The 24,596-nt window shown below is 36.9% G+C and overlaps 1 protein-coding gene across 12 annotated transcripts in view; it reads right to left on the reverse strand.

Annotated features, from left to right (window-relative positions):
- EML4 (EMAP like 4) overlaps nt 1-24,596 on the reverse strand; it is a 164,286-nt gene that overhangs the window by 55,368 nt on the left and 84,322 nt on the right. For 3 of the 12 annotated variants that reach the window (XM_045447023.1, XM_045447019.1, XM_045447030.1), the window contains exons 3-8: nt 21,940-21,957; nt 19,028-19,157; nt 15,262-15,435; nt 13,248-13,376; nt 12,724-12,749; nt 12,491-12,523 (exon numbers count right to left, since the gene is read on the reverse strand). In XM_045447023.1, coding sequence (XP_045302979.1) covers nt 12,491-12,523; nt 12,724-12,749; nt 13,248-13,376; nt 15,262-15,435; nt 19,028-19,157; nt 21,940-21,957 — 510 coding nt within the window. The remainder of the gene's footprint in view (nt 1-12,490; nt 12,524-12,723; nt 12,750-13,247; nt 13,377-15,261; nt 15,436-19,027; nt 19,158-21,939; nt 21,958-24,596) is intronic. The other 9 variants (XM_045447025.1, XM_045447021.1, XM_045447026.1 and 6 more) reach the window with 6 other exon arrangements.

Consider the following 24,596-nt stretch of genomic DNA (forward strand, 5'->3'; position numbering starts at 1 on the left):
TGCAAGTATTTCTTCAGAGTCAGATTAAACAACTGTGTTATGGGTGAGAAGTTCAAGTTATTTTTATTATTATTACTCACTTGTGCTTGGCCTCAAGGATTAATCTAAGAACAGGCTAAGACCTCCCACGCCACAGTTTTCACACCACATGATGTAGATCTTTATTACTTCTGAATCTAAGAGTGGGCTCTTCTTCCTGATGATTTTTAGCACAGCTGGACTCTGATGAGAACTAAATGATTACCAGCTGCAACTATTTCTCTTCTGCAATCATATTTATCTGTGTCTCCTTGTCCTTTTTTGTATAGTTTATTTTCTTATAGGTATCAATTTGTTATATAATTTTCCCTCAAAGTTTTTTTTTTTTTTTTAAAGAATATAAATTCTTAGAGGTAGATATCCTGTCCCTTGGAATTTCCCCTAGGATCTTTGATCAGGGGTATATATCATAAATGCTTTCTGAATGAAAAAACAAAACAATTAGTAGATGCTTCTATCACCACCTAGAAGAGATCCCATGTCCAGGGAAGGGAATGGGTTAGGGATAATAGTATCAAAGAAAATAAAAGCTCTCTTTTGCGAAGAGAGAAAGCTAAGAATACCATATTGATTCTTCTGTCAGTTATTATTTATCAATTATTCCTTTAGCAGCACAAACAACTAAGTAAAAGCAAAGGAACTATCTAGTGCTTGTCAACTTTTCTAATATAAAAATGGCAATACACGTCAGGATGAACGTGCTTTCCCTTTCTGGAAATTGGCAGTATATATGTTGGAGGCCAAGTATGTCATCTAGGAACCATAAACAATTCCTGAGACTGAGGGACACAATACATTATAGTGGAAAGAACATGAGCTCTGGAAAAAGACTGATTGAGATCTGTGTTCCAGCTTTACCACTTCCTAGTTGCATGACTTCGGCCTCATTTTCTTTCCTTTTTTTTTTAAAGTTTTTTTTTTCTTAATGTTTATTTATTATTGAGAGACAGAGAGAGACAGAGCATAAGCATGGGAGGGGCAGAGAGAGGAGGAGACACAGAATCTGAAGCAGGCTCTAGGCTCTGAGCTGTCAGCAGAGAGCCCAAAGCGGGACTCGAACTTACGGACCGTGAGATCATGACCTGAGCAAAGTCGGACACTTAACCAACTGAGTCACCCAGGCGCCCCTGGCCTCATTTTCTTATTATATAAAATGATACTATGATTTACCACCTGTGATTATGATCAATTAAATAAGACTTCACACTGTAAAGGATAATATGAGGTCCTCAACAAATATTTATTCCCTTCCCTTTGAGAAGGATTTGAGACCATTCTGAATATTGTCTAGGAACTGCTTATATGATTTAACACACTGGAATATCTCTTCATAAGCTTTAAAATGACTGTCCACAGAATAGTATGTATAGGCAAATAAGCTAGAATTCTGATTCTATCATGTACCTTTTTGTAATGTTTATTTTGAGAGAGAGAGAGAGAGAGAGAGAGAGAGAGAGAATATGAACGAATATGAGCAGGGGAGGGGCAGAGAAGAGAGGGTGAGAATCTCAAGCAGACTCCACACTCAGTGCAGAGTCCAATGTGGGGTTCGAACTCACAACCTCAAGATCATGACCTGAGCTGAAATCTAGAGTCAGATGCTTAAATGAGTCACTCAGATGCCCCTGCTACTGGAACATTTTAAATTACATATGTGTTATACATTATGTTTCTAATGGATAGTACTTTTCAGACAGTAGTAAGGTCCTCAGGTTGGTCCACAGAAGTCCAAGTACCTGACAATACAGCTTACTTATAATCCAAATAATAGAAGCTTGAGCTCTGGATCCCAAGAGTAGGAAATCAGAGAGTACAAAAGAAGAGGAAGATGTTTCTGCTCTACTATCTTTGGGAAGAGTGAATGCTAGGCAGAAATTTGAAACACTGGATGTTAACACTTCCTTTCTTTGTCCTTCTCACTGCTGGCACTTCCCCTTCTGTCTGCTTAAGTCTTGTTAATTTAATCTTCTACTTTAGCATCTCCCCTAGGCTAGCCTATCCTGCAGCTGTCCTATCTTGCAAAGTGCTCCAAATTGCAAAATGATCTTAATTCAAACTTTTTGGGATAGTTATCTAAGGTGTTCTGAAAAAGCAGTATTGCTGAAATGATTCATACAGATACAAATAACTGGTTATTAAAGTTCCTTATATATTTAAGTAAACCCTACCACCAACATGGGGCTTGAACTCAAGACCTCAAGATCAAAAGAGTTGCATGCTCGGGGCGCCTGGGTGGCGCAGTCGGTTAAGCGTCCGACTTCAGCCAGGTCACGATCTCGCGGTCCGTGAGTTCGAGCCCCGCGTCGGGCTCTGGGCTGATGGCTCAGAGCCTGGAGCCTGTTTCCGATTCTGTGTCTCCCTCTCTCTCTGCCCCTCCCCCGTTCATGCTCTGTCTCTCTCTGTCCCAAAAATAAATAAACGTTAAAAAAAAATGTTAAAAAAAAAAAAAAAAAAAAGAGAGTTGCATGCTCTACCAAATGAGCTAGCCAGGTGCCCCAAAGTTACTCATTTATTTAAAACATACTTATTAAAATTTATTAACCTTTCATAGACTAATAGTAAAAGGCAAAAGTGAACAAGGAAGTTAGTAGTGGCATACTCTGCTCCTCGATCAGTTCCCCTAAGTGCTTTTTTTCCTACAGCTTGCTCTCTTTTTGGACTTAGAGATTAAAAAAAAAAAAAAAAAAAAAAAAGAACAACACAAAGGCTTTCAAAGGCAACAGCAGAGCTTCGGGCTTTGGACAATGACTGTACTTATTTGTATAATGAGTTCTGCCTACAGAAAGCCTCTGAACATCTAGAATGCTTACAGTTTAACACATCTTTCTCCCCAAAGTTTCCATTTTAGAAATCCACTTTTATTTGTATTTTATTATTTTTTTAATAGTTTACTTATTTAGAGAGAGAGAGAGACAGAGCATGAGCTGAGGAGGGGCATAGAGAGAGGGAGGAAGAGAATCCCAAGCAGGCTCTGAGCTGTCAGTGCAGAGCCCAACATGGGGCTCAAACTCATGAACCGTGAGATCATGACCTGAGTTGAAATCAAAAGTCAGACGCTCAACTGATTGAGCCACCCAGGCACCCCTCACTTTTATTTGTATTTTACTGTCTTTAGAACCAAAGAGCCCCCCCTACTAACCCAAATCTGGAATTTGAAATTCATATTTAACTATAATGTAGGAGAGTGTGATGCTATCTAATTCCAGCAAACAGAAAATTGGAAAATCTTTACTTAGTTTGAGCTTTTTCTGTAGAACAGTTGTATTCCCCAAAACCATAAAGCTCCAGAACAGGTGGGTAAACAAGAGGCTAGAAATACTGACTATACTTTTATAGTAGAAAGTGACCAAGAGCATTTTGGGTAGGCTAAAATCTTTCCTTAAAAAGAATTTATTCTCTAGAGATATCAAGTCCTAGTTAATTATTCAGTTACACTATAGTAATAACTTAATATTTTAAAATTCCAATGAAACAGTGTGATCTTTAAAACTCTTTGGACTTTGAATAGGGAACTTGATTTGTACAATAAAGTCTAAACCTTTTCAAAGGTTTAGCTGTCAAAATAGACAAAATTAGATTCCTAAATAAAAAAGGGGGGTGTGGATTTAGAAGGATATAATGTAACCCTATTTCACAGATTTAAAAATTCTTAGTTGGGGTGCTTGCCAAGTATTATGTATTACTGTATTATGTGTTATGTTTTACTTGCTAGGACAAGAACTCAGATTTGAAAAATGTGACCAAGTAGTAAAACGTTACCTTAATTTTCTTTGTTCAGACTTACTGGCTAGTAAATTTTATGGAATTCTTTTTTTTTTTTTTTTTAATTTTTAACGTTTATTTATTTTTGAGACAGAGAGGGACAGAGCATGAATAGGGGAGGGTCAGAGAGAGAGGGAGACACAGAATCTGAAACAGGCCCCGGGCTCTGAGCGGTCAGCACAGAGCCCGACGCGGGGCTCGAACTCAGACTGTGAGATCATGACCCGAGCTGAAGTCGGATATTCACCCGACTGAGCCACCCAGGCGCCCCTGGAATTTTTAATGACATGGAGGTAGTAAGGTGAAGTGAGGGTGCACAATGAAAATATAGAAGAAGTGAACCCAGCCTTTTAGGAGCTTACAACAGAGACATAACCAAGTCTTATTTAACTGTGAATCAACTCATATACTAATTACAGTAATAAGCCCACTTGTAGTTAGTTTCTTGAATCTAAACCTCCTTTAATCAGATTTCTCTTTGATATTTTGTTTGCAACTGTGATTGTCATTAAAATCACTTCAAGATAATCAGATATGGGTGTTTGCTTAAGCATTTTGGATCATTTTTTACTATCTGAAAAAGGCGTTCTTTGGCAAAAGATGGGAAAGAAGTCTAGTTCAACAATATAGGACACATTAAACTTCTAAAAGACTTGTTGCTGTACTGCTGAAAACTTTTTTTTTAATGTTTATTTTTGAGAGTGCACCAGCGAGCACGTGTGGGGGAGGGGCAGAGGATCTGAAGCAGGCTCTGTGCTGAAAGCAGAGAGACTGATGCGGGGCTCGATCTCACAAACCGTGAGAGTTGGGCACTTAACGGACTAAGCCACCAAGGCACCCTGAAAGCTTTTCTGAACTAAGCAAAATAGGACTGTATTTTTTTTTTAAAAAAAATGTTTTTTTCAACGTTTACTCATTTTTGGGACAGAGAGAGACAGAGCATGAACGGGGGAGGGGCAGAGAGAGAGGGAGACACAGAATCGGAAACAGGCTCCAGGCTCTGAGCCATCAGCCCAGAGCCTGATGCGGGGCTCGAACTCATGGACCGCGAGATCGTGACCTGGCCGAAGTCGGACGCCTAACCGACTGCGCCACCCAGGAGCCCCAAAATAGGACTGTATTTTAAAAAACTCCTTTAAATCTCTCATTTATATCCTTAGGAAGTTATTTTAAGCATGAAATTAAGGTTTTTTTCATTTTATCTGAATATACCAAGTTAGAATTTTTTTAAAAATAAGAAATTCAGAAAAAATAAGATATTCAAAAGAGAAACTTCAGATATCAAAATATTTACCCCTCTAACTCCTTTTCAATTAACCATAGCAGGAAACAAACCAGGAGGCCCCAAGGAAACAATAAAAACCTGTATATGAAATTCTACTTAAACAGAATTAAGGAGAGGTTTCAACTTTACCTTTTATGTTCTATTTCTTTAAAAAACAACCTGAGCTGGGCGCCTGGGTGGCGCCGTCGGTTAAGCGTCCGACTTCAGCCAGGTCACGATCTCGCGGTCCGTGAGTTCGAGCCCCGCGTCGGGCTCTGGGCTGATGGCTCAGAGCCTGGAGCCTGTTTCCGATTCTGTGTCTCCCTCTCTCTCTGCCCCTCCCCCGTTCATGCTCTGTCTCTCTCTGTCCCAAAAATAAATAAACGTTGAAAAAAAAAAAATTAAAAAAAAAAAAAAAAAAAAAACAACCTGAGCTGGGGCACCTGGGGAGCTCAGTTGGTTAAGTAACAGACTCCTGATTTCAGCTCAAGTCATGATCTCCTGGCTGTCAGGCTCTGCACTGTCAGCAAGGAGCCTGCTTGGGATTCTCCAGGTGACCCTACCTTGCTAGTGTGTGTGCTCTCTCTCTCTCAAAATAAACAAATATTGAAACGAACAAACAAATAAATAATACCTGAATCAAAGCAAAATAAAGATTTAAGAAATCTGAGTCCTTTGTATACGGATGCTTGCTATAGTATTTGTATGTATTTTTAGAAAGATTAAAATATTTCACCATCTTAAAAAAGTTTTAAAAGCTTTATTAAAGGAAATAGTCAACAGAATATTTCTGGTAAAACTGTTCTGTGGAGAACCAATTAGAAGTACAGTTTAGGAACATGGCATGTGATTTGCTACGATTCTTCCTGCAATCTCAGTATGTGTCACTGATAAATTATATCTCTTGCTTGCTAAGCCTAATCACAAATTTCAGAATTCTTTTCAAAGTGCTTCAGGAAAACAGTAACAAGTGAGAGAGTAAGAAACACATATAGAGCTTAACTGCCATTTCTCGACAGAATGGATTTCTAACCATGCTATCTCAGTTCACCGACATGCTTGAAGAATGGAGACTTTTCTGGTTAACTGCATTTTCTAGTTTAGACTTTTATTCATTCATTCATTCATTCATTCTAACATTATCTTTGAGAGAGAGACAGTGGGGGGGGGGGCGGGGGGGAGGAACAGACAGAGAGCGAGACACAGAATCCAAAGCAGGCTCCAGGCTCTGAGCTGTCACCACAGAGCCTGACATTGTGCTTAAACCTAGGAACCATGCATGAGATTGACCTGAGCTGAAGTCGGACACTTAACTGACTGACTGACGCCACCCAAGCGTCCCTAGTTTAGACTCTTTAAAAAGCTTATGCCTGGGGGTTGTGAAAATACAATATGGATGAAAAGTCTTTAACCAGAATAAAATAAATATGCACAAGACTATTATGTTCTGTTACGAAAAGTCTTATTCTCCATTTCCAAAAGTGGCAGGTTGGGATGTTTTTCTCAGCTGAAAATAAGGAAAGAGGATGTCAAGAACAAATATTCTTTTTTATAATTATTTTTTTTAATGCTTGTTTATTTTTGAGAGAGAAAGAGAGACAGAGCATGAGCGGGGAGGGGCAGAGAGAGAGGGAGACACAGAATCTGAAGCAGGCTCCAGGCTCTGAGCTGTCAGCACGGAGCCCGACGCGAGGCTCGAACTCACAGAGTGTGAGATCATGACCTGAGCCAAAGTCGGTCGCTTAACCGACTGAGCCACCCAGTTCTTAAAAGTTGGGATTGTTTAGGGGTGCCTGGGTGGCTCAGTTGGTTAAGTGTCCGACTTTGGCTCAGGTCATGATCTCGCGGTTTGTGAGTTCGAGCCCCGTGTCAGGCAGGCTCTGTGATGACAGCTCGGAGCCTGGAGCTTGATTCAGATTCTGTGTCTCCTCTCTCTGTCCCTCCCCCACTTGTGCTCAGTCTCTATCAAAAAATAAATAAATGTAAGAAAAAAAAAGTTGGGATTGTTTATATTAAAAATAATAACTGGACAGTCTTTAAACATTTTAATCTAGAAGACTGTTAACAACAACATCAAGAAATAAGATCTCTGCTTCACAGGACTCAAGGAATCTTTTTTTTTTTTTTAATTTTTTTTTTTTTTTCAACGTTTATTTATTTTGGGGACAGAGAGAGACAGAGCATGAACGGGGGAGGGGCAGAGAGAGAGGGAGACACAGAATCGGAAACAGGCTCCAGGCTCTGAGCCATCAGCCCAGAGCCCGACGCGGGGCTCGAACTCACAGACCGCGAGATCGTGACCTGGCTGAAGTCGGACGCTTAACCGACTGCGCCACCCAGGCGCCCCTGAGGAATCTTTAACAAAGAAAAGGTTCTCCTGTCTGGTTTCCTTTTAAAATATTGAGAATACCTGGAAAAATCTCAGACCTAGGGTTCCAAGTAATGTTTATGCCGCCTACTTAAAATAAGCCAGTATCTAAATTTCAGAAGTGAGTATATTTTTTGGAAATGCAATGTTTGGTTTCCTGCCCTTTGTGCCTATTTACACTGGAACAGACTTAAAGCTAGCACTCTTCTTCCCAAATTCTGGAATTGCAAAGTTTTGGATACCACCTTAACAAGGATAAATTCTATCTGTGGCTCAACTAAGGGCTTTTGGCTTATTGGGTTTGTTTCAAACGGCACACCCTCTCAGCAGGTGACAATACACTCCCTCCCTCTCAGTAGGTAACATAACATAAGACAGTGTCAGCCGAACACTGCTATCCTATATATTCGTATAGATAAATTTTAGCTGTTCTTTCAGACACAATGCTCAGTTTACACAGGTGTGATAAGGTTTTAGGACAGACCACGCGCAGAACCAACAAGTCAGAAAACAACACATGGCATGAACAAAAGCACCTATACTGAAACTCTTTAAAGGGTAGATTGAAAGCAAGTTAGTTAAGGTTGGGGGCGGGGAGCTGTCCTCCATTTTGTTTGTTGCAAGAAAGAGCTTTAAAAAGTTATTAAAGAAGACTGTTAGCAACATCTAGTCTAAGCCTTACTATATGTGAGGAAACTGAGGTCCAAGACATAGGAAAACTTTATTATCAGATGAATAATGTTTCGCTTCTTTCCATAATTTCCTTTGGCAAATTCCTAACTCACATTCATAATTTCAGTCATTTAGTATATGGATTCTTTAACTTAAAAAAAAATTTTTTTTAATGTTTATTTTTTAGAGAGAGAGACAAAGTGTGAGTGGGGGAGGGAAGAAGAAAGAGGGGGACACAGAATCCCAGGCAGGCCCCAGGCTCTGCGCTGTCAGTATAGAGCTTGACATGAGGCTCAAACCCGTGAACCATGAGATCATGACCTGAGCTGAAGTTGGGTGCTCAACCAACTGAGCCACCCAGGCACCCCAATTCTTTAACCTTTTTTATGGTGCAGGTCATTTCACCCCTAACCAGGACTCATGTTTAATATTCTTGCACTTTTTCTGCTATAACACTTCCCTTTCTAAGTGAGGTGCCGAATGAAGCTTTTGCTACTTATCTGCTCATTACATATCTCCGTATGTATTACCTCCTGACACATTATTTTTTTCTTATCATGTAGAATGTAAGTGCCACAGAGCACAGAAACTGTAACTGCTGTATCCCCAAGTGCCTAAGGATAGGATCTGTCAAAATAAGCACTCAATAAATATTTGTTAAATGAGTGAATGTTTAAAATGTGTATCTGATAAAGAATAAAGAAATGTATCAGAACTATAATAGCTGTTAAAATGACAAGATTACTCCATTTTCCTTCCTTTTCCCAATTTTGTAAATGAGTTTATTATTTTCAGATTATCTGAATAACTGTTTTTGCTACACCAAATTATTGAAGGGTTTTAGATACATATTTCAAAATGACTTTTAAAGTAGTTTTCATCTGCAGTCATTTTTAGACAGATAACTAGCAAGAAATAGTTACTTTTCAATTCTCTAAGATATTGGAATAACTGTTCTCCCATCTAACCACACCTGTAATCAGGACCCTACTGCATCGATTTGGTAGTTAAGCAAGAATGAATCTAAGCTTAGAGCAGTGAGGCAGCACTATGAAAGGAAGTAAGAGTGTGATCTGGTGACTGATAAGTTCCCTTTTCCTCAATTAAGCAGATATCTCCCCAGTAAGTGGATCTGAGTCATTCAAGTTCTCAACATGATCAGACTTAACTATGTGCTAATTCTAAACAGCATTAAGTTATGTGGTATCTTGGCCTTATGAAGACTTAATTCACTTCAAATAGATTTGGACTCCAGTCCCCCAAAATAATTTCCATCCAAGTAATTGGAGTTTCCCTAGAAAATAATGGTAGAAAAAATATTCATCACTTCTGCCCCAGTCACTCATTTATTTAACAATATTTATGGAGCTCCAGGCACTAGGCTAGTCACTGAGAATCTCTAAATAATTTATAAAAGGTGTTTATAGCCCCCTAAGTTAGCTCAAAAGACTTTCTCATCAATAACTTATCGAATGAATGGCACTGTATTAGAACCTATCTGCTACACCTAACAACGAATAACCCTATAGGAAAGCTTAGTCACAGTCTAACTTGATGTGCTAAGTCTGTGGAGCAGAATCCAACAGAACTAGTGAGAAAAGTGACTTACATTTCAGGGATTTGAGTGAATGAACTGAGTAAGAGCCTCTTTTTGGTGGTATAACCTATCCTACCTCCCACACCTAGCCTCAGACTGTCCTGGGTACATCCTGTTCCATTCCATCTCCTACTCCTTTCAACTACAGTTCTCTTCCTTCTGCCTGAGTGCTGATCGAAATATGCAGTTTAATAGCTCTTCTTGTACTCTACTATGGCTGAAGGACACAGGTCTTTCAGGTCAAGCTTTTCTCTGCTACCACTCACCTAATGTACCAAATGTAAATAGTCTTCTTCCCAAATCAAAGCAGATGGCTTGGAGCAAGTCACACTTGTCATTGTCAAAACATAGCTAAAGAAATTAATAAATCACATTTTTAAAAGACTGTCCAAAAATGATAGGTATTTTGGATTAATACCTAAAGTACAAGAAAATGTGCTATAAAATATGCCATGCAAAATGAATGCAAACTTTAAAAATATACCTACAGCTTATATCAAATGAAGATCATCTATTTAATGGTTATCTTTTCATCTCACTACACATATTTATTTAAGTGCAAGATTTAAACTGTCAGACTATATAAACTGTCATATATATATATATATATATATATATGACTGAAATTTACCTGGTACTATGTGCCAGATACTACACTTTACCTTTAATGTTTGTATGAACTCTTTGAAGGTTTATTATGGTCTCAACAAGAAGAAAACAAAGACTTAAGAAGGCAAAAAAATGTGCTCAAGGTCACATAGCTAAGTAAATGGTGAAACCAGTCTCTGGACTTCAAAATACACGTTTTAACATTGATACTACATTGCTAGTTACGCATCTCTACAAGTAAATTGTCTTACAGAAACTGAATTCCAAAACTTTTATTCTTTTCCACACCTCTCCTTCTTCTCCTCCTCCTCAAATGTTCATTTTAGTAGATACCCCTTACCTGGTTGCTCAAGCTAGCCTTCATAGATTCCCATTGTTCCTTACCTCCTATACCCTACCTATCTTACCTCTTAAACCATCTAGATTCCATCTATTTCTTTCTATAGGCTCTGTCTCAATCACAGTCAGGCCTCAACTACCTCACAGGCTGCAGCACAAAAGTTCTCTATGAAGGGACACTCCAGTGATAGAGTCTATATCCAGACAAAATATAACTGATTGAAGTGGAAAAGTAATAGACTCAAATTCCAAAAATAAGGCTAAATGCAAGAAACGCTTGACATTAATAAATTCCAACATCTGGGACAATCTTTTTGAGCTAAAATTCTTGTAACTATTTTTCTATCTCCTTTTCTAGCTTTTCATTCCATCCTTCTTCCTAGACACTGGCTAAAACCCTACTTAGTGATGCTTCTGTGGCAAAATCCTTCCCTCTTAAGTATATTTATTTGCCTGCTTACCTGAATGGCTTTGAAAATTGTCACCAACACAAACCAATCACCTATATACTAATCTTATGTTCTTTTTTCCTTCCAAAGAACATTCTACAACATAAGAAAATGGCAGGCAGCTCTAGAAGGATTTTATAAAATCTGAGCTTTTTAGCAAAACATTGTAATAATAATAGCGCCTTTTTACAGTTACAATGTTTTCTGTTTTTAAAGCACTTTCATATACATTATTTCATTCTTCAGCAGTCATGTTAAGTAAGCCTTATAGGTATTATCTTCAGATCAGAAAACTACACAGAGACATTGTCATTTTGTCTAGATCACAAGGCTATTATGCAGAAGAGCCAAGGCCAAATTCTAAAGAGAGACTCTCCACTCACAGCTCTTTCCACTAGTTATCACTACCTCTATTTTTAAAAAAATGTTTGATATATATGATAAGAATTGTCTTTATAAATTAAATTTCATTTTTTTCCTTAAAGTATTTCAACCATTACTTAAACTATACTTATTTCTAAAGAGGAAGAAAGTATGATCTAACATAGAATAATGACAGCAAAAATCAACTTCATTTAGACTTTCTATGCAAAAACAAATGATCCAAAGAAGATTACAAATAAACATTTCTTTTCTTATTAAAATCAAAAACAGGAAAAATCCATAGCAATCAAGTTAATCTCTAACAAAAATTTTAACCACCTTGTATCTGGTTAATGCAATAGCCCAGAAAATAAAGATAACTATGACACATAGAAATGAGCTGTAAAAAGCATGCACAGAAAGAACATGCTTTCATTTAGAACAGCATGCTTCAATTAAATTTGCAGGCAATCTAAGGAGAATGTAAAACTGATGTAACAGAACTTACCTACCTTGCAATTAAATTGAATACACATTTACGGAAAGTCTGCTCTCCTTTTTTGGTCAGAACAAGCCAACAACAGCAAGTAGCCAGAAATTACAATTAATATAAAAGAAAAATTCAAGAGGAAATGGATTTGCTAGACTCATTATATATTCAGTCTTAGCTTCAAGAAATGAGTGAGTATTTGCAATGAGGCTGGCAAGACAGGAAATTGAGTTAAAATTGATCAATCTTTTAAATGGCTTTTCTAAGTACAACTTTTATTTTTTTAAAAAAAGGGGAAAATTCTCTTTAGTATTTTATGCCTCTTTGTAATGATGTGTTTATTTCTACTGTTGACCTTGAATCTTCAGAGCTCCCAGATATAAGATGGATTTTTGGAAAAGTAGTTGGATTCACTAGTCCCAATTACGTACTTCTGTCATTAAGAGGAAAGTCAGAGAGTATAAATAATGAAAAGCCAAATAAGAGATCCAGAAAGAAATTAACTTAGGAGGCGACCAACTGTGTAGCTTATTCTTACCTTGGTTGCTTTTTTCACGGGTTGACATTTTTGCTGGTTGAGACAAAAATGACATATCTTACAATAAAAACTGGGCATTTTCTTAAATGACTATAATAAACGTACTTCTCTTTGATTATTATGAGCTGATAAGGTACACTGAATGAAAATAAGTCAATACTCTTAATAATTAGCAAAAACTTAGCTGGTGTAGAAAAGCAAAATACTTTCTTTGAAAAGGATTTTTAATTTACCTTGGTTGATGATGACATCTTTATGCCTACAAAAAAAGAAGACAATCAAAGGACATTTATGTTATAATTTTACTTGGCTTACCATTAGAATCACCTAAAGAAATTGTTAAAAGTTTCAATGCTTAGGCCACACCCAAGATAAATCTTTAGAAATGAAATTCAGACAACATTATTTTAACAAGTCTGTCATTGGTCTCAACTATTAATATATATACTGTTTTATAAGACAATGAATATTCCATAAGATCATCTCAACAGTGAAAGTATAGAAAGAACTTCAAAAAATATTCAAATCTTAGGGGATTAGAGAGATTAATTATTTGAGTAGGGAACACAAACAGGAAGATATAGCTGTCTTTCTTTTTTGGAAACACTTAAAAGAAAAAAATACACTCAGAAGAAAAAAGATACACATTATAATATAGATTTTTAAAAAATGATCCCAAAACAGACATATAATTGGACATGCGAGCATGACAGTCACATAATTAATTTTCAGATAACTGAGAAAGTATAATACTTACTTATCTGTATTTTTTATAACTTTTGATATTAATTTTGATGTTGAAACTGCTCTCAATAATTTATTACGACTCTCATCTGAATTTTCCCATGAATTATGTGACTTTTCAGTTGTCAGTGGTCGTTTTATGCTGGAAGAAACAAATTAATTTCTTAGAGAAAAATTCTTTGAGTAGCAATGACATGTAATTGACAGCTTAAACAGAACATAAAAGCAGCAATTAACATTTCCTTAAAGCTAATCCAGAAAAGAGAAGGAAGGATTAGTTGAAAGGTTCCGCCTGGATGAGTGCAGGAGTTAAACAAGGCATTTACCAAGTCTGTTTATAATTCTCGCTAAAACAAGTATTACTTGATTAAAAAATCAATCTGTACTTTTTTTTGAATAGGACAAAAACCTATATGCTTAAATCCCTGAGTAAAATATTTCTCATAATTTGTGAAACTGTGTGAGTTTGTGAAAATAACCTGTACTTTTTCAAAGTCATTACAAGGCTGCTGTTTTCATCTTTTATATCATTGTGTAATTCATTATATATGGTACAAATGACAATTTGTAGGTAAAATGTAGGACTAAAGGTAAAACTCTTGTGACATCCTTTATAGACAATGATCAGAAATAAACATGACTTAACACAAAAAATGTATCATCAACACTGATTCCATGTATTTATAAATGAAATTATTGAATTATAAATGATATTTTGGTTGCATTGCTAACTATCCTACCACTCATCCAGTCTCCAATACTTCTGGCAATAGTATATCCAAAGAGCAATTTAGAATGGCAAGCACATTTCCACGAGACCTAAGAAGCTGAAAAAAAGATCTGGGACAAAGAAGATACCAAGTCAAATCAGAACCTTAAAGAGATTGATTATAAAAAAGCCACCTTTAATCACACACAATCCAAAGTCATGTAACATTAATAAACTATATCCAAGAAGAGCTCCACATGACACCAGGCAAAAAAATTATAAACCATTTAGATAGCAAAAGAATCTGCGTGAGACACACAGACAAAGCAGTTTTTAAAAGTTAAACATGCATCAATCAAATGAAGACTGTTTTGTTTTCCCAAATTTCCATTAGGGATTTGAGATAGAATTATTAAACTGAGCAAATAAAAATACATTATAAATCTTTTAGGAATGGTTGTCATTTATCTTACTAAAATATTTTCCTCGCTAGTTCTGGGAATGGTGTAATATTTTCCTAAGATTTCCAAGCAGAAGTATGATGATAAAATATATCTATTCCTAATCATAAAGCTTGAACCTGCATTTCTAAAACAGGCAAACTTCATTAAGTTGGTCTAAATATTTGATTACAAGGCAGCTGTAGCACTAAACTCCCAGCATGCAGGTTTAGATCCCCAATTTAGGCTCACACACATTGTTAGAATGTTTCTCCCTTCTCCCCCTCTCATAACTTTAAAATATTAATTATTACAGACACAGAGAGAAGCCCTCAAGCAAGCCTTTAGCATAGAAAAGACCAGATGAAATGATTTCTCTACTCAAGCAAGAACTTATCCTCCCAAAGCCCAAAACTGAAACTGAGATGCAGTCAAAATGAAGAGCCATTTGCTGAGAAGGGCCCTTTCAAGTTCAAGGTTGTAATGATGCCAAAATATGATGAGGATAATTACATGGCAATTTTCTGCCATGGTTATAAATTTATGCATAGTTTATATAAATTTTTAACATTTTGTAATTTTGTTATAAAAATATTGTTTGGTTTCAAAGTAAGTTATTGTGGCCTTCCTTTCATCAAATTGTTTATAACTTAGAGATTTTTTTTTCCAGTTTTAACTGAGAAATTTTGACCTTAAATCTTCACTCCCCAATAAGCTAAAATACAGATTTTAACAACAAAGAAGGGGCGGGGGGGGGGGGGGCGGGGAGCCACTAGGCTTTTCTATTGGAATCCATGGATAGCCAACATTTCTCAAGTCACAGAATTCAGGTATCATTACAACCATTCCCTAGCTCTGTACTCGGGGACAGTTAAAACCTTTTGGTGGGAGTAGAATTCTTGCTTTCTTGAGTTTGTCTGTGTATTTGGAGAGGCTGTGAAGAGGGCTGGGGAGAAGGTGATGCTCGAATTTGTGGACTTTGATCATTAGAATGAGATTCCTCTTTTTTTTCTCTCTGTCCTTGTGGTTTTTCTTTCTTTTTTTCTGTACCACTGTAAAATAAAGTATAACATGGAACAACACATATTTAAACAAATAGAAGATATATCAAGCGATGGAAAAAGTGGTTATTATATAATTCAAAATGCCAAATCATACAGCTAATACAATTTACACTCCTTTCATATAATGATGAAAATATTTCCTTGAAAGTTCTCGAAGCTATTAAAAATCTTCAGTGAAGAATTTATAAGAAAATCCTATGAAGATTGTCCCTTGATACCAAAATAGCCCAATGCATTTTGCCATCTTGGAAGATTTGGGGAACAGCAGCAGCTCTCTTAGCTGACTTCAACTTACCCAAATCAGAGCATCAGTGACACTTTCCATTTCGTCTGTAAAACATACTGAATGATGTGCAAGACACTCTAAATGCTATAGTAGTATTTAGTAGATTATATTCTAATTCCCATTTCTTCTGTGTATTTCTCCTCCTGCTTAGTTGAGTTTTGAATTTACCAGTTGATCCCCCCACGAATCCAGAGCCTGGTTATGCCAGTTGAACTTGTTATTTTAATTATGTAAATTAATTAAATACAAAGAAAACTGACAAAATATACATAGAAAAGAAAACTGTAATTTCCACAAAAACGAAGTTGAATGCTCTGGAAAGACTCCACAGAAATCAGTTAGTAAAAGAAACTGCTATTAAATTTTATGTAGGTGAGAAAATTAAAAAAAGGTTGAGGAAAAAAATCATAAGGTGGGGGGAGCGCCTGAGTGGCTCAGTCGGTTAAGCTGTTAAGTGTACAACTTCGGCTCAGGTCATGATCTCATGGTTCATAGGTTAGATCCCCGTGTCAGGCTCTGTGCTGACAGCTCGGAGCCTGGAGCCTGCTTTCTTTGGATTCTGTGTCTCCCTCTCTCTCTGCCCCTCCCCCACTCTCTCTCAAAAAATTTAACATTAAAAAAAAAAAAAAAGACAGGTTGTTTTGCAAAAGTTTTAAATTTCTTACTCTGTCTTAAAATTGAAACTAACGATTACAAAAAATAATTTATGGGTGTATTTTATGCAAGATAGTCAACAAAGAATCTAATCAGACACGCAATTAGAAAGAGGGTGGGAGGCTCGGCCTTTCATAAAAAAATTGACAAATATATGTCAATATATTTACAGTTAAAATATTTAAGATATTTATGTATAAATTCTTGTGTTTCTGCACTTTGACTCTTGATTAATGAAGCACACTCCATTTCTCATCACTGGATAAGAGTCCTTATATTGCACATTTTTGACAATATTACAAACCAGATGGAATCAAGATCTGAATTCCATGGTTAAAAAGGTAGAAAACCATCAACTGTCTACAGTTCTTAATCAAAAGACAGTTTAGAATTTGACTATAAAGGTGCATAAATCCACAAGGAGGTACGTTTAAGAATATATTAAACAAATATACATAATATATACAATTTATTAGAATAATAGTTAAAAATGTTAAAATACAATTTTAAAATGACATTTAATTTGATTTAGTTTTGATACCTTCTGACCGCAGACTGGCCCCCAACTTTCTACTTCATGTTCAGTTTTTAAAAGTTTGGGCTGAGAAATACAGTTCTACATCAAAAATATCAGAGTAACTTTGAAATTTAAAACTGATTTAGAAATTCTTTCTTGTTGGTCTTCAAACATTCAAATCCTGAATGTACAGGACACTAGTCTTATGTGGGCCCAATACAACCTAAAAGAGATTTTCCTCCTGAGTATTTAAAAGCAAAATACAGAGCCTCTGCACCATAAAGTGACAAACTCGGCTAGTCTTAAGATTACCGAGTTACTATTGTGCATAGTACTGATCACTGTGCAGGACCAGTTACATAAGAAAACGGGCTGAATCCAAACCACTATTAAAAACAAGGAAGTTTATTAAAAATATTAAAATTTCCACTATGCATTTATAACTTGTCCTTTTCTCCTAAAAGGGAAGTATAGATAACACATTTTGGCATGTCTGGAGGAGAAAGTCTGGATTCCAAAATGACAATGACTTCAAAGACTGAATTCTACAAGGGGCTTTTAAAAGGCCTAAAAAGATCAGGGCCCCTGGCTGGCTCAGTCAGTGCAGCATGCAACTCTTGATCGAGTTTCAAACCCCACATTGGGTACAGAGATTACTTAAAAATAAAAAATATTTAATAAATAAGTAAATAAATAACCTAAAGATCTTGTTATTTCTTTACTATTCCTGTAGCCAAATGTTTGGTTAGCATCTATAAATCCACACTGATGAGTAACTTGTCACTGGCATTAGTTCATTAAGGCAACCATTATCTATCAGTACATTTTAAATATTATTCCATTACTTAAGGTTTTTCCTTAGTTATTCCTTGAAGAGAACAGTTGTAAGATTATGTAGTTGATCTCTTATGGTCTCTCCAAACTCTATGTGGGATAATCTGCTAGGAATTACACAAAAGTGCAAAAATTCTGTAAGCAATTTTATTGAAACAACAGATTAATTCATTGATGAAAAGAACATATAGAATGTAAATCTGTAGTTCACTGAAACTTTTTTGCAATATTTCCACTGCCCTTCTACCTACCATCCCCTAACACAGACACACACACACACACACAACATAGTACTATATAGTATATATACTATTTGTACATAATACAAAGTATTATGCCTTTTTTTTATAGCGTGGTTAAAGAATAAAAGTTATAATAGTGTTCAACCTCCCACAAATGTATATATACAGAAGATTCTATTTCTCCTTTAAAAACTGCTGTATAGGGGCGCCTCAGCACCCCTGGGTGGCTCAGTTGGTTGAGCATCGGACTTCAGCCCAGGTCATGATCTCGCAGTCCATGGGTTCGAGCCCCGCATCGGGCTCTGTGCTGACAGCTCAGAGCTCGGAGTCCGGAGCCTGTTTCAGATTCTGTGTCTCCCTCTCTCTCTGACCCTGCCCTGTTCATGCTCTGTCTCTCTCTGTCTCAAAAATAAACAAACATTAAAAAAAAATTAAAAAAATAAAAATAAAAAAATAAAAACTGCTGTATCAAATGTATTCCTTATATAAGCACAGAAAATGTGCTTATATAATTAAATATAGTGATGCTTATCTCATCAACAAATGCTTGTTAAAAAGAAACAAAACCACAGGCGCCTGGATGGCTCAGCTGGTTAAGCATCTGATTCTTGATTTCAGCTCAGGTCACAATCTCATGGTTCCTGAGTTCCAGGGAGCCTGTTTGTGATTCTCTCTCTGCCCCTCCCGCCCCCCTCCCACTAGCATGTGTGTGTGCGTGTGCATGTGCGTGCATGCTTGCACACTCTCTCTCTCTCTCTTTCTCAAAATAAATAAATTAAAAAAAAATAAAAAGAAACAAACCAAACCAGGAAATGAAAACACTTTCTTTAGTAGGAACCAAAAGTTACCTCACACAACTCGATAGGTTACATGAATGTAAACTAGCTGGGTGGGATGGGTGGGTGTCTACATTCAGAGTTAAAGAATTCAAAGGACATGCTCACTTTAATTCCATACAGTCCTATTTCATTTTTTTTTTCAAAAGTAGAATTATCACATTCAGACAATTTTGCAATGGTAGCTTTTCTTTCCCTTACAAATGGATACCTTTTAGCAGCAGATGAAAGAGTTTCTTTCCTTGCAATTGCGACAGAGCTGGTGTGGCTTGGCTTTCTGTTTGCACCACTCCCGTTGGTTATACAGGACATAGAAATAGCTTCTCGAAGGCCTGGCTGGCCTAAAAGTGGTTAAGAAAAAATTTACATTAAACTTCAAAATATTTCTCAAAAACTGGGAACTTAAAAATTAAGTCCATTAAAATGTGTTTAGAACTAAGTAAGCAGACTGCTTCCTCTGGTAAGCAGAATACAGTATTTTTGGCTCAAAACTTAATCTCATCAAATGGATCTATAAAAAGGCCATGCTAAATTGCTACAATGTAGCTAGACTTATTCTCTAGCTAAATAGTTTGCACCCCACACACAGCAGCTTTAAAAAACATGATTCAAAGTTGTGCTTCAGGTAAACCACAAATCTCCACATCATTGATTTTCAGAAATCACTCAGGTTCTACTGAAATCAAATTATTCAGAAATTCTAGAACCATAAATGTTAAGTCTTACAATGTTATTCCATATAAATAAAGCATAAATGTATAAAGCAACCTCTGCTTTCTTAATTTATATTGTAGAAGGATTGGAATAAATATGTGATGAGTATGATCGCTTCTCGGCCTTTTGGCTAAGATCAAGTGTAATATGTGATGAGTATGGGTAAACAGGAGACCTATTTCCTAGAAAAAGTTTCAAATATAATAATGTACAGTAACCCCCAAATTATGCTAATATCACTGGTCATCAAATCTACCACTAGTCTGCCAAACTGGCGACTTCTTGTTGATTTGACCGTTATTTTTTTTGATTGTGGCAAAATATAACAAAATTTACCATTTTAAGCATTTAAAAAAAGGTACAATTCAGTGGCATTTAGCATATTTACTACACTGTGCAATCATATTCAATTCCAGAACATTTTGATCACCCCAAACAGAAACCCTGTACTCACTGAGCATTCACTTCCCATTCCTTTCTTCCTCCCCTCAGCCCATGTCAAAGGTTAATTTGCATCATCTCTTTGTATCTGCCTCTTCTGAATATTTCATATACATGGAACCATATAATATGTGCTCTTTTGTGCCTGGCTTATTTTACTTAGCACAGTGTGTTCAAGGTTCATCCATGTGGCAGCATGTATGAGTACTTTATTATTTTTTATGGATGAGTAATACTCCATCGTATGAATATACCACATCTTGTTTATCCATTCATCTGTTGATGGATAACTGGGTAGTTTCAATCTTTAGGCTAATGTGAATTGTATTGCCATAAACCTTTTTATACAAGTTTTCATTTGAACATCTATTTTCAATTCTTTGGGATATATAACTTAGGAGTAGAACTGCTGGGTCACATGGTTATTTTAACTTAATGAGGAACTAATAAGACAGCAGATGCACAATTTTACAATCCCACCATCAATGTATTATTTCAATGAATTATTTCACCACATCCTTGCTAACGCTTATTTTCAGTTTTTTTTTTAATTATAGCCATTTCAGTTAATATTAAGTGCTATTTCACTGTGGTTTTGATTTACATTTCTCTAATGATGAGAATATCTTGAGCTTGTTGGCCATTTGTGTTTCTTTAGAGAAATATCTATTCAAGTCCTTTGCTCATTTTTCAACAGAACAATATTATGTAAATTGTTCATAATGCACTTACAATCCTTTTATTTCTGAAAGGTTCCCACTTTCATTTCTGATTTTAGCAATTTTTTGGGTGGGGGAGGGTCAGAGAAAGAGGGAAAGAGAGAATCCTAGGCAGGCTCTATACTCAGCACAGAGCCTGACATGGGGCTTGATCTCAAAAAACCTGTGAAATCATGACCGGAGCTGAAATCAAGAGTGGAATGCTTAACCGGTGGAAGCGCCCAGGTGCCCCTCTGACTTCAGCAATTTTTTTTTTTTTAATGTTTATTTATTTTTGAGAGAGAAAGAAAGAGAAAGAGAGAGAGAGAGAGAGAGAAAGAGAGAGAGACAGAGACAGAGACAGACTCGGGGAGAGGCAGAGAGAGGGAGGGAGACACAAAATCTGAAGCAGGCTCCAGGCTTTGAGCTGTCAGCACAAAGCCTGATGCGGGGCTCGAACCACGAATCGGACTGTGAGATCATGACATGAGCTAAAGTCAGACACTTAACCAACTGAGTCACCCAAGTACCCCAAATTTAGCAATTTAAAGCTTCCCTTTTTTTTTCAGTCTACCTAAAATCTTGTCAAGTTTGTTGATCTTTTAAAACACCAACTTTTGGTTGCATTGGTTCGTTGTTTTTCTGTTCTCTATTTCATTTATCTTTAACCTTTATTATTTCTTTCCCTTTGCTAGTGTTGGGTTTGGTATTTTTCTGTTTCCTTAAAATTAGGTTACTAAATTGAAATCTTTTTTTTTAATGTTTTATTTATTTTTGAGAGAGAAAGACACAGAGTGTGAACAGAGGAGGGGCAAAGGGAGAGGGAGACACAGAATCCAAAGAGGGCTCCAGGCTCTGAGCTGTCAGCACAGAGCCCGACGTGGGGCTTGAACTCACGAATGGTGAGATCAGACCTGAGCCGAAGTTGGACACTTAACTGACTGAGCCACCCAGGTGCCCCAAATTGAAATCTTTTTTAACACAGGCATTTACAACTACAAATTTTCCTCTGAGCACTGCTTTTGCTATATCAACAGCTGGTTTTGAAATGCAGTAAAACCTTGGTTTGTGAGCATAATTCATTCTGGAAACATGCTTGTAATCCAAAGCACTTGTATATCAAAGCAAATTTCCCCAAAGAAATAATGGAAACTGAGATGATTTGTTCCACAACCCCAAAATATTCATTTAAAAATGATAACACAGTAATATAATACAAAATAATAACTACAAAATATGAAGAAGAATAAACAAATTAACCTGCACTTACCTTTGAAAATCTTCATGGCTGGTGTGAGGGAGACAAGAGAGAGAAGGGTTATTGTGTAGGATGACTTTCACTCTCACCAATGTAACCAGTGCTATCTCTTGGCTCAATAGAACCTTTTTCTACATGGGGGCCATTGTATATGCTCGTACGGATGCTGACTACAGTATTAACAAAACTCTTGTCATACATTGTGTTTAATGTAACTGGCAATAAGGCAGGAGAGGAAAAGGGTCTATATCTGCAGGCAGCCTGACCTAGAATGAAGCAAAGCATTCCTGAGCTTACTCTTGTATGGAAAAGCAAAGGATTGTCTATAGGCACGTTGAAGGCACAAAAACTACACTAGTGCCAGTTGTGGGCACCTTCCAATGTTCTGAAAAATCACTGATTTCTGAGAAACACCACAGCCTGAGACCAGGCATGGGACACAATCACCCACAACCCCACAGAGAGAGAGAGAGAGAGAGAGAGCGCGCGCGCGCACGTCACGTGAGCGTGTGTGCCATTGGCTCAGTTGTGATCATGTGGTATTCGGTGTCACGTACTACCTGTACTGCAGGATGTGGCTCATTTTTCAAGGTAAAATTTATTAGAAATGTTTACTCATCTGGGGCGCCTGGGTGGCTCAGTCAGTTGAGTGTCCGACTTTGGCTCAGGTCATGATCTCACAGCTCGTGAGTTCGGAGCCCCGCGTTGGGCTCTGTGCTGACAGCTCGGAGCCTGGAGCCTGCTTCGGATTCTGTGTTTCCCTCTCTCTTGCCCCTAACCCACTCACATACTGTCTCTGTCTCTCTCAAAGGTAAATAAATGTTACAACAAATTTTTTTTTAAATAAAAAAAAGAAAGAAAGAAAGAAATGTTTACTCATCTTGCGCAACACTCGTAGAACAACTTACTCGCAATGCAAGGTTTAGTGTATAATTTTTTGTTTTTTGTTACACACTAAAAAATCCCCATTAACCACTACATAACACACACACACACACACACAGAGTCTGCAATCTACTTTCTATGCTCTCTTTCAATGTCCCAAACCTTGTCTCAAAAAGAAGATCATGGGAATGCAAGCTGGTGCAGCCATTCTGGAAAACAGTATGGAGGTTCCTCCAAAAACTAAAAATAGAACTACCCTATGACCCAACAATTGCTCTACTAGGCATTTATCCACGGGATACAAGTGTGCTGTTTTGAAGGGACACATGCACCCCCATGATTATAGCAGCACTATCGACAATAGCCAAAGTATGGAAAGAGCCCAAATGTCCATCAATGGATGAATGGATAAAGAAAATGTGGTATGTACATACAATGGAGTATTACTCGGCAATCAAAAAGAATGAAATCTTGCCATCTGCAACTACATGGATGGAACTGGAGGGTATTATGCTAAGTGAAATTAGTCAGAGAAAGACAAAAATCATGACTTCACTCCTATGAGAACTTTAAGAGACAAAACAGATGAACATAAGGGAAGGGAAACAAAAATAATATAAAAACAGGGAGGGGGACAACACAGAAGAGACTCATAAATATGGAGAACAAATCGAGGGTTACTGGAGGGGTTGTGGGAGGGGGGATGGGCTAAATGGGTAAGGGGCACTAAGGAATCTACTCCTGAAATCACTATTGCACTATATGCTAACTAATTTGGATGTAAATTTTTAAAAAATAACAAACAAAATTAAAAAATAAATAAATAAAGGGGTTCTGGAGATGATAAAATGATATGTAAATGTGATTTCATGTTGCTCATTTATGAAAATTTTTCAAAAGTTAACAGCACAAATCAAAGTTTGATTATTGTTGAAACCAAAAAAACAACAAAAGGAATCAGGAGATCAACCACACCCATTAGGTGATTACACTATAGCTATTACATCAAAAACAAAAAAACGCAAGTGTTGCAAAGAATGTGAAGAAACTGGAATCCTTGTGTATTTCTGGTAGGAATGCAACTCAACCTTCTGCAATCTATCATCTAACCACTTCACAGAAATTTTTCTTGCCAATATCACCAACGGTTCTTTGTCACTAAATTCAAAGGATGCTTTCCAGTCCTTATCTTGCTTAGCTTTCCCTCACCAACTAATACTGCTGACCATTCAGGCAAGGACGGTATTCAGGCAGGAACAATGTCCTTAGTTTCTAGGACACTGCCTTTGCCTGAATTTTGTCTTAGCTCTCTGACCGTTTTTTCTCACTCTCGTTTGCTGGATCTTCTTTTCCTGCTTACATTTTACTACCACCCACTCATGGTATAAACCAGAAAACAGGAAATTAGCTTTGATTCTTCCATTTCCATACAGCCAACAATTAATAGGTGACTAAGTCCTTTGCTGCTTCTACAACTTCTTTTTGTTTTATTTTTCCCTGGTTTTAATTGAGACATAACTGGTATACAGTAAGTTGTACATGTATAAAGTGTACAATTTACTAAGTTTTGACATACATATATGTCTGTGAAACGATCACCACAATCAACACAGTGAACATAGCCATCATCCTCAAAAGTGTCCTTGTGTCCTATAATCCACCTCTCCCTCCCTCAACTTTGGACTCCAAGCAACCACCACTCTACTTGCTAATCACTACAGGTTAGTTCACATTTTCTAGCATTTTATATAAATGGAATAATACAATGTATATCTTTCTTGCCT

Source organism: Leopardus geoffroyi, chromosome A3 (genome assembly GCF_018350155.1).
Source record: "Leopardus geoffroyi isolate Oge1 chromosome A3, O.geoffroyi_Oge1_pat1.0, whole genome shotgun sequence".
Taxonomy (NCBI): domain Eukaryota; kingdom Metazoa; phylum Chordata; class Mammalia; order Carnivora; family Felidae; genus Leopardus; species Leopardus geoffroyi.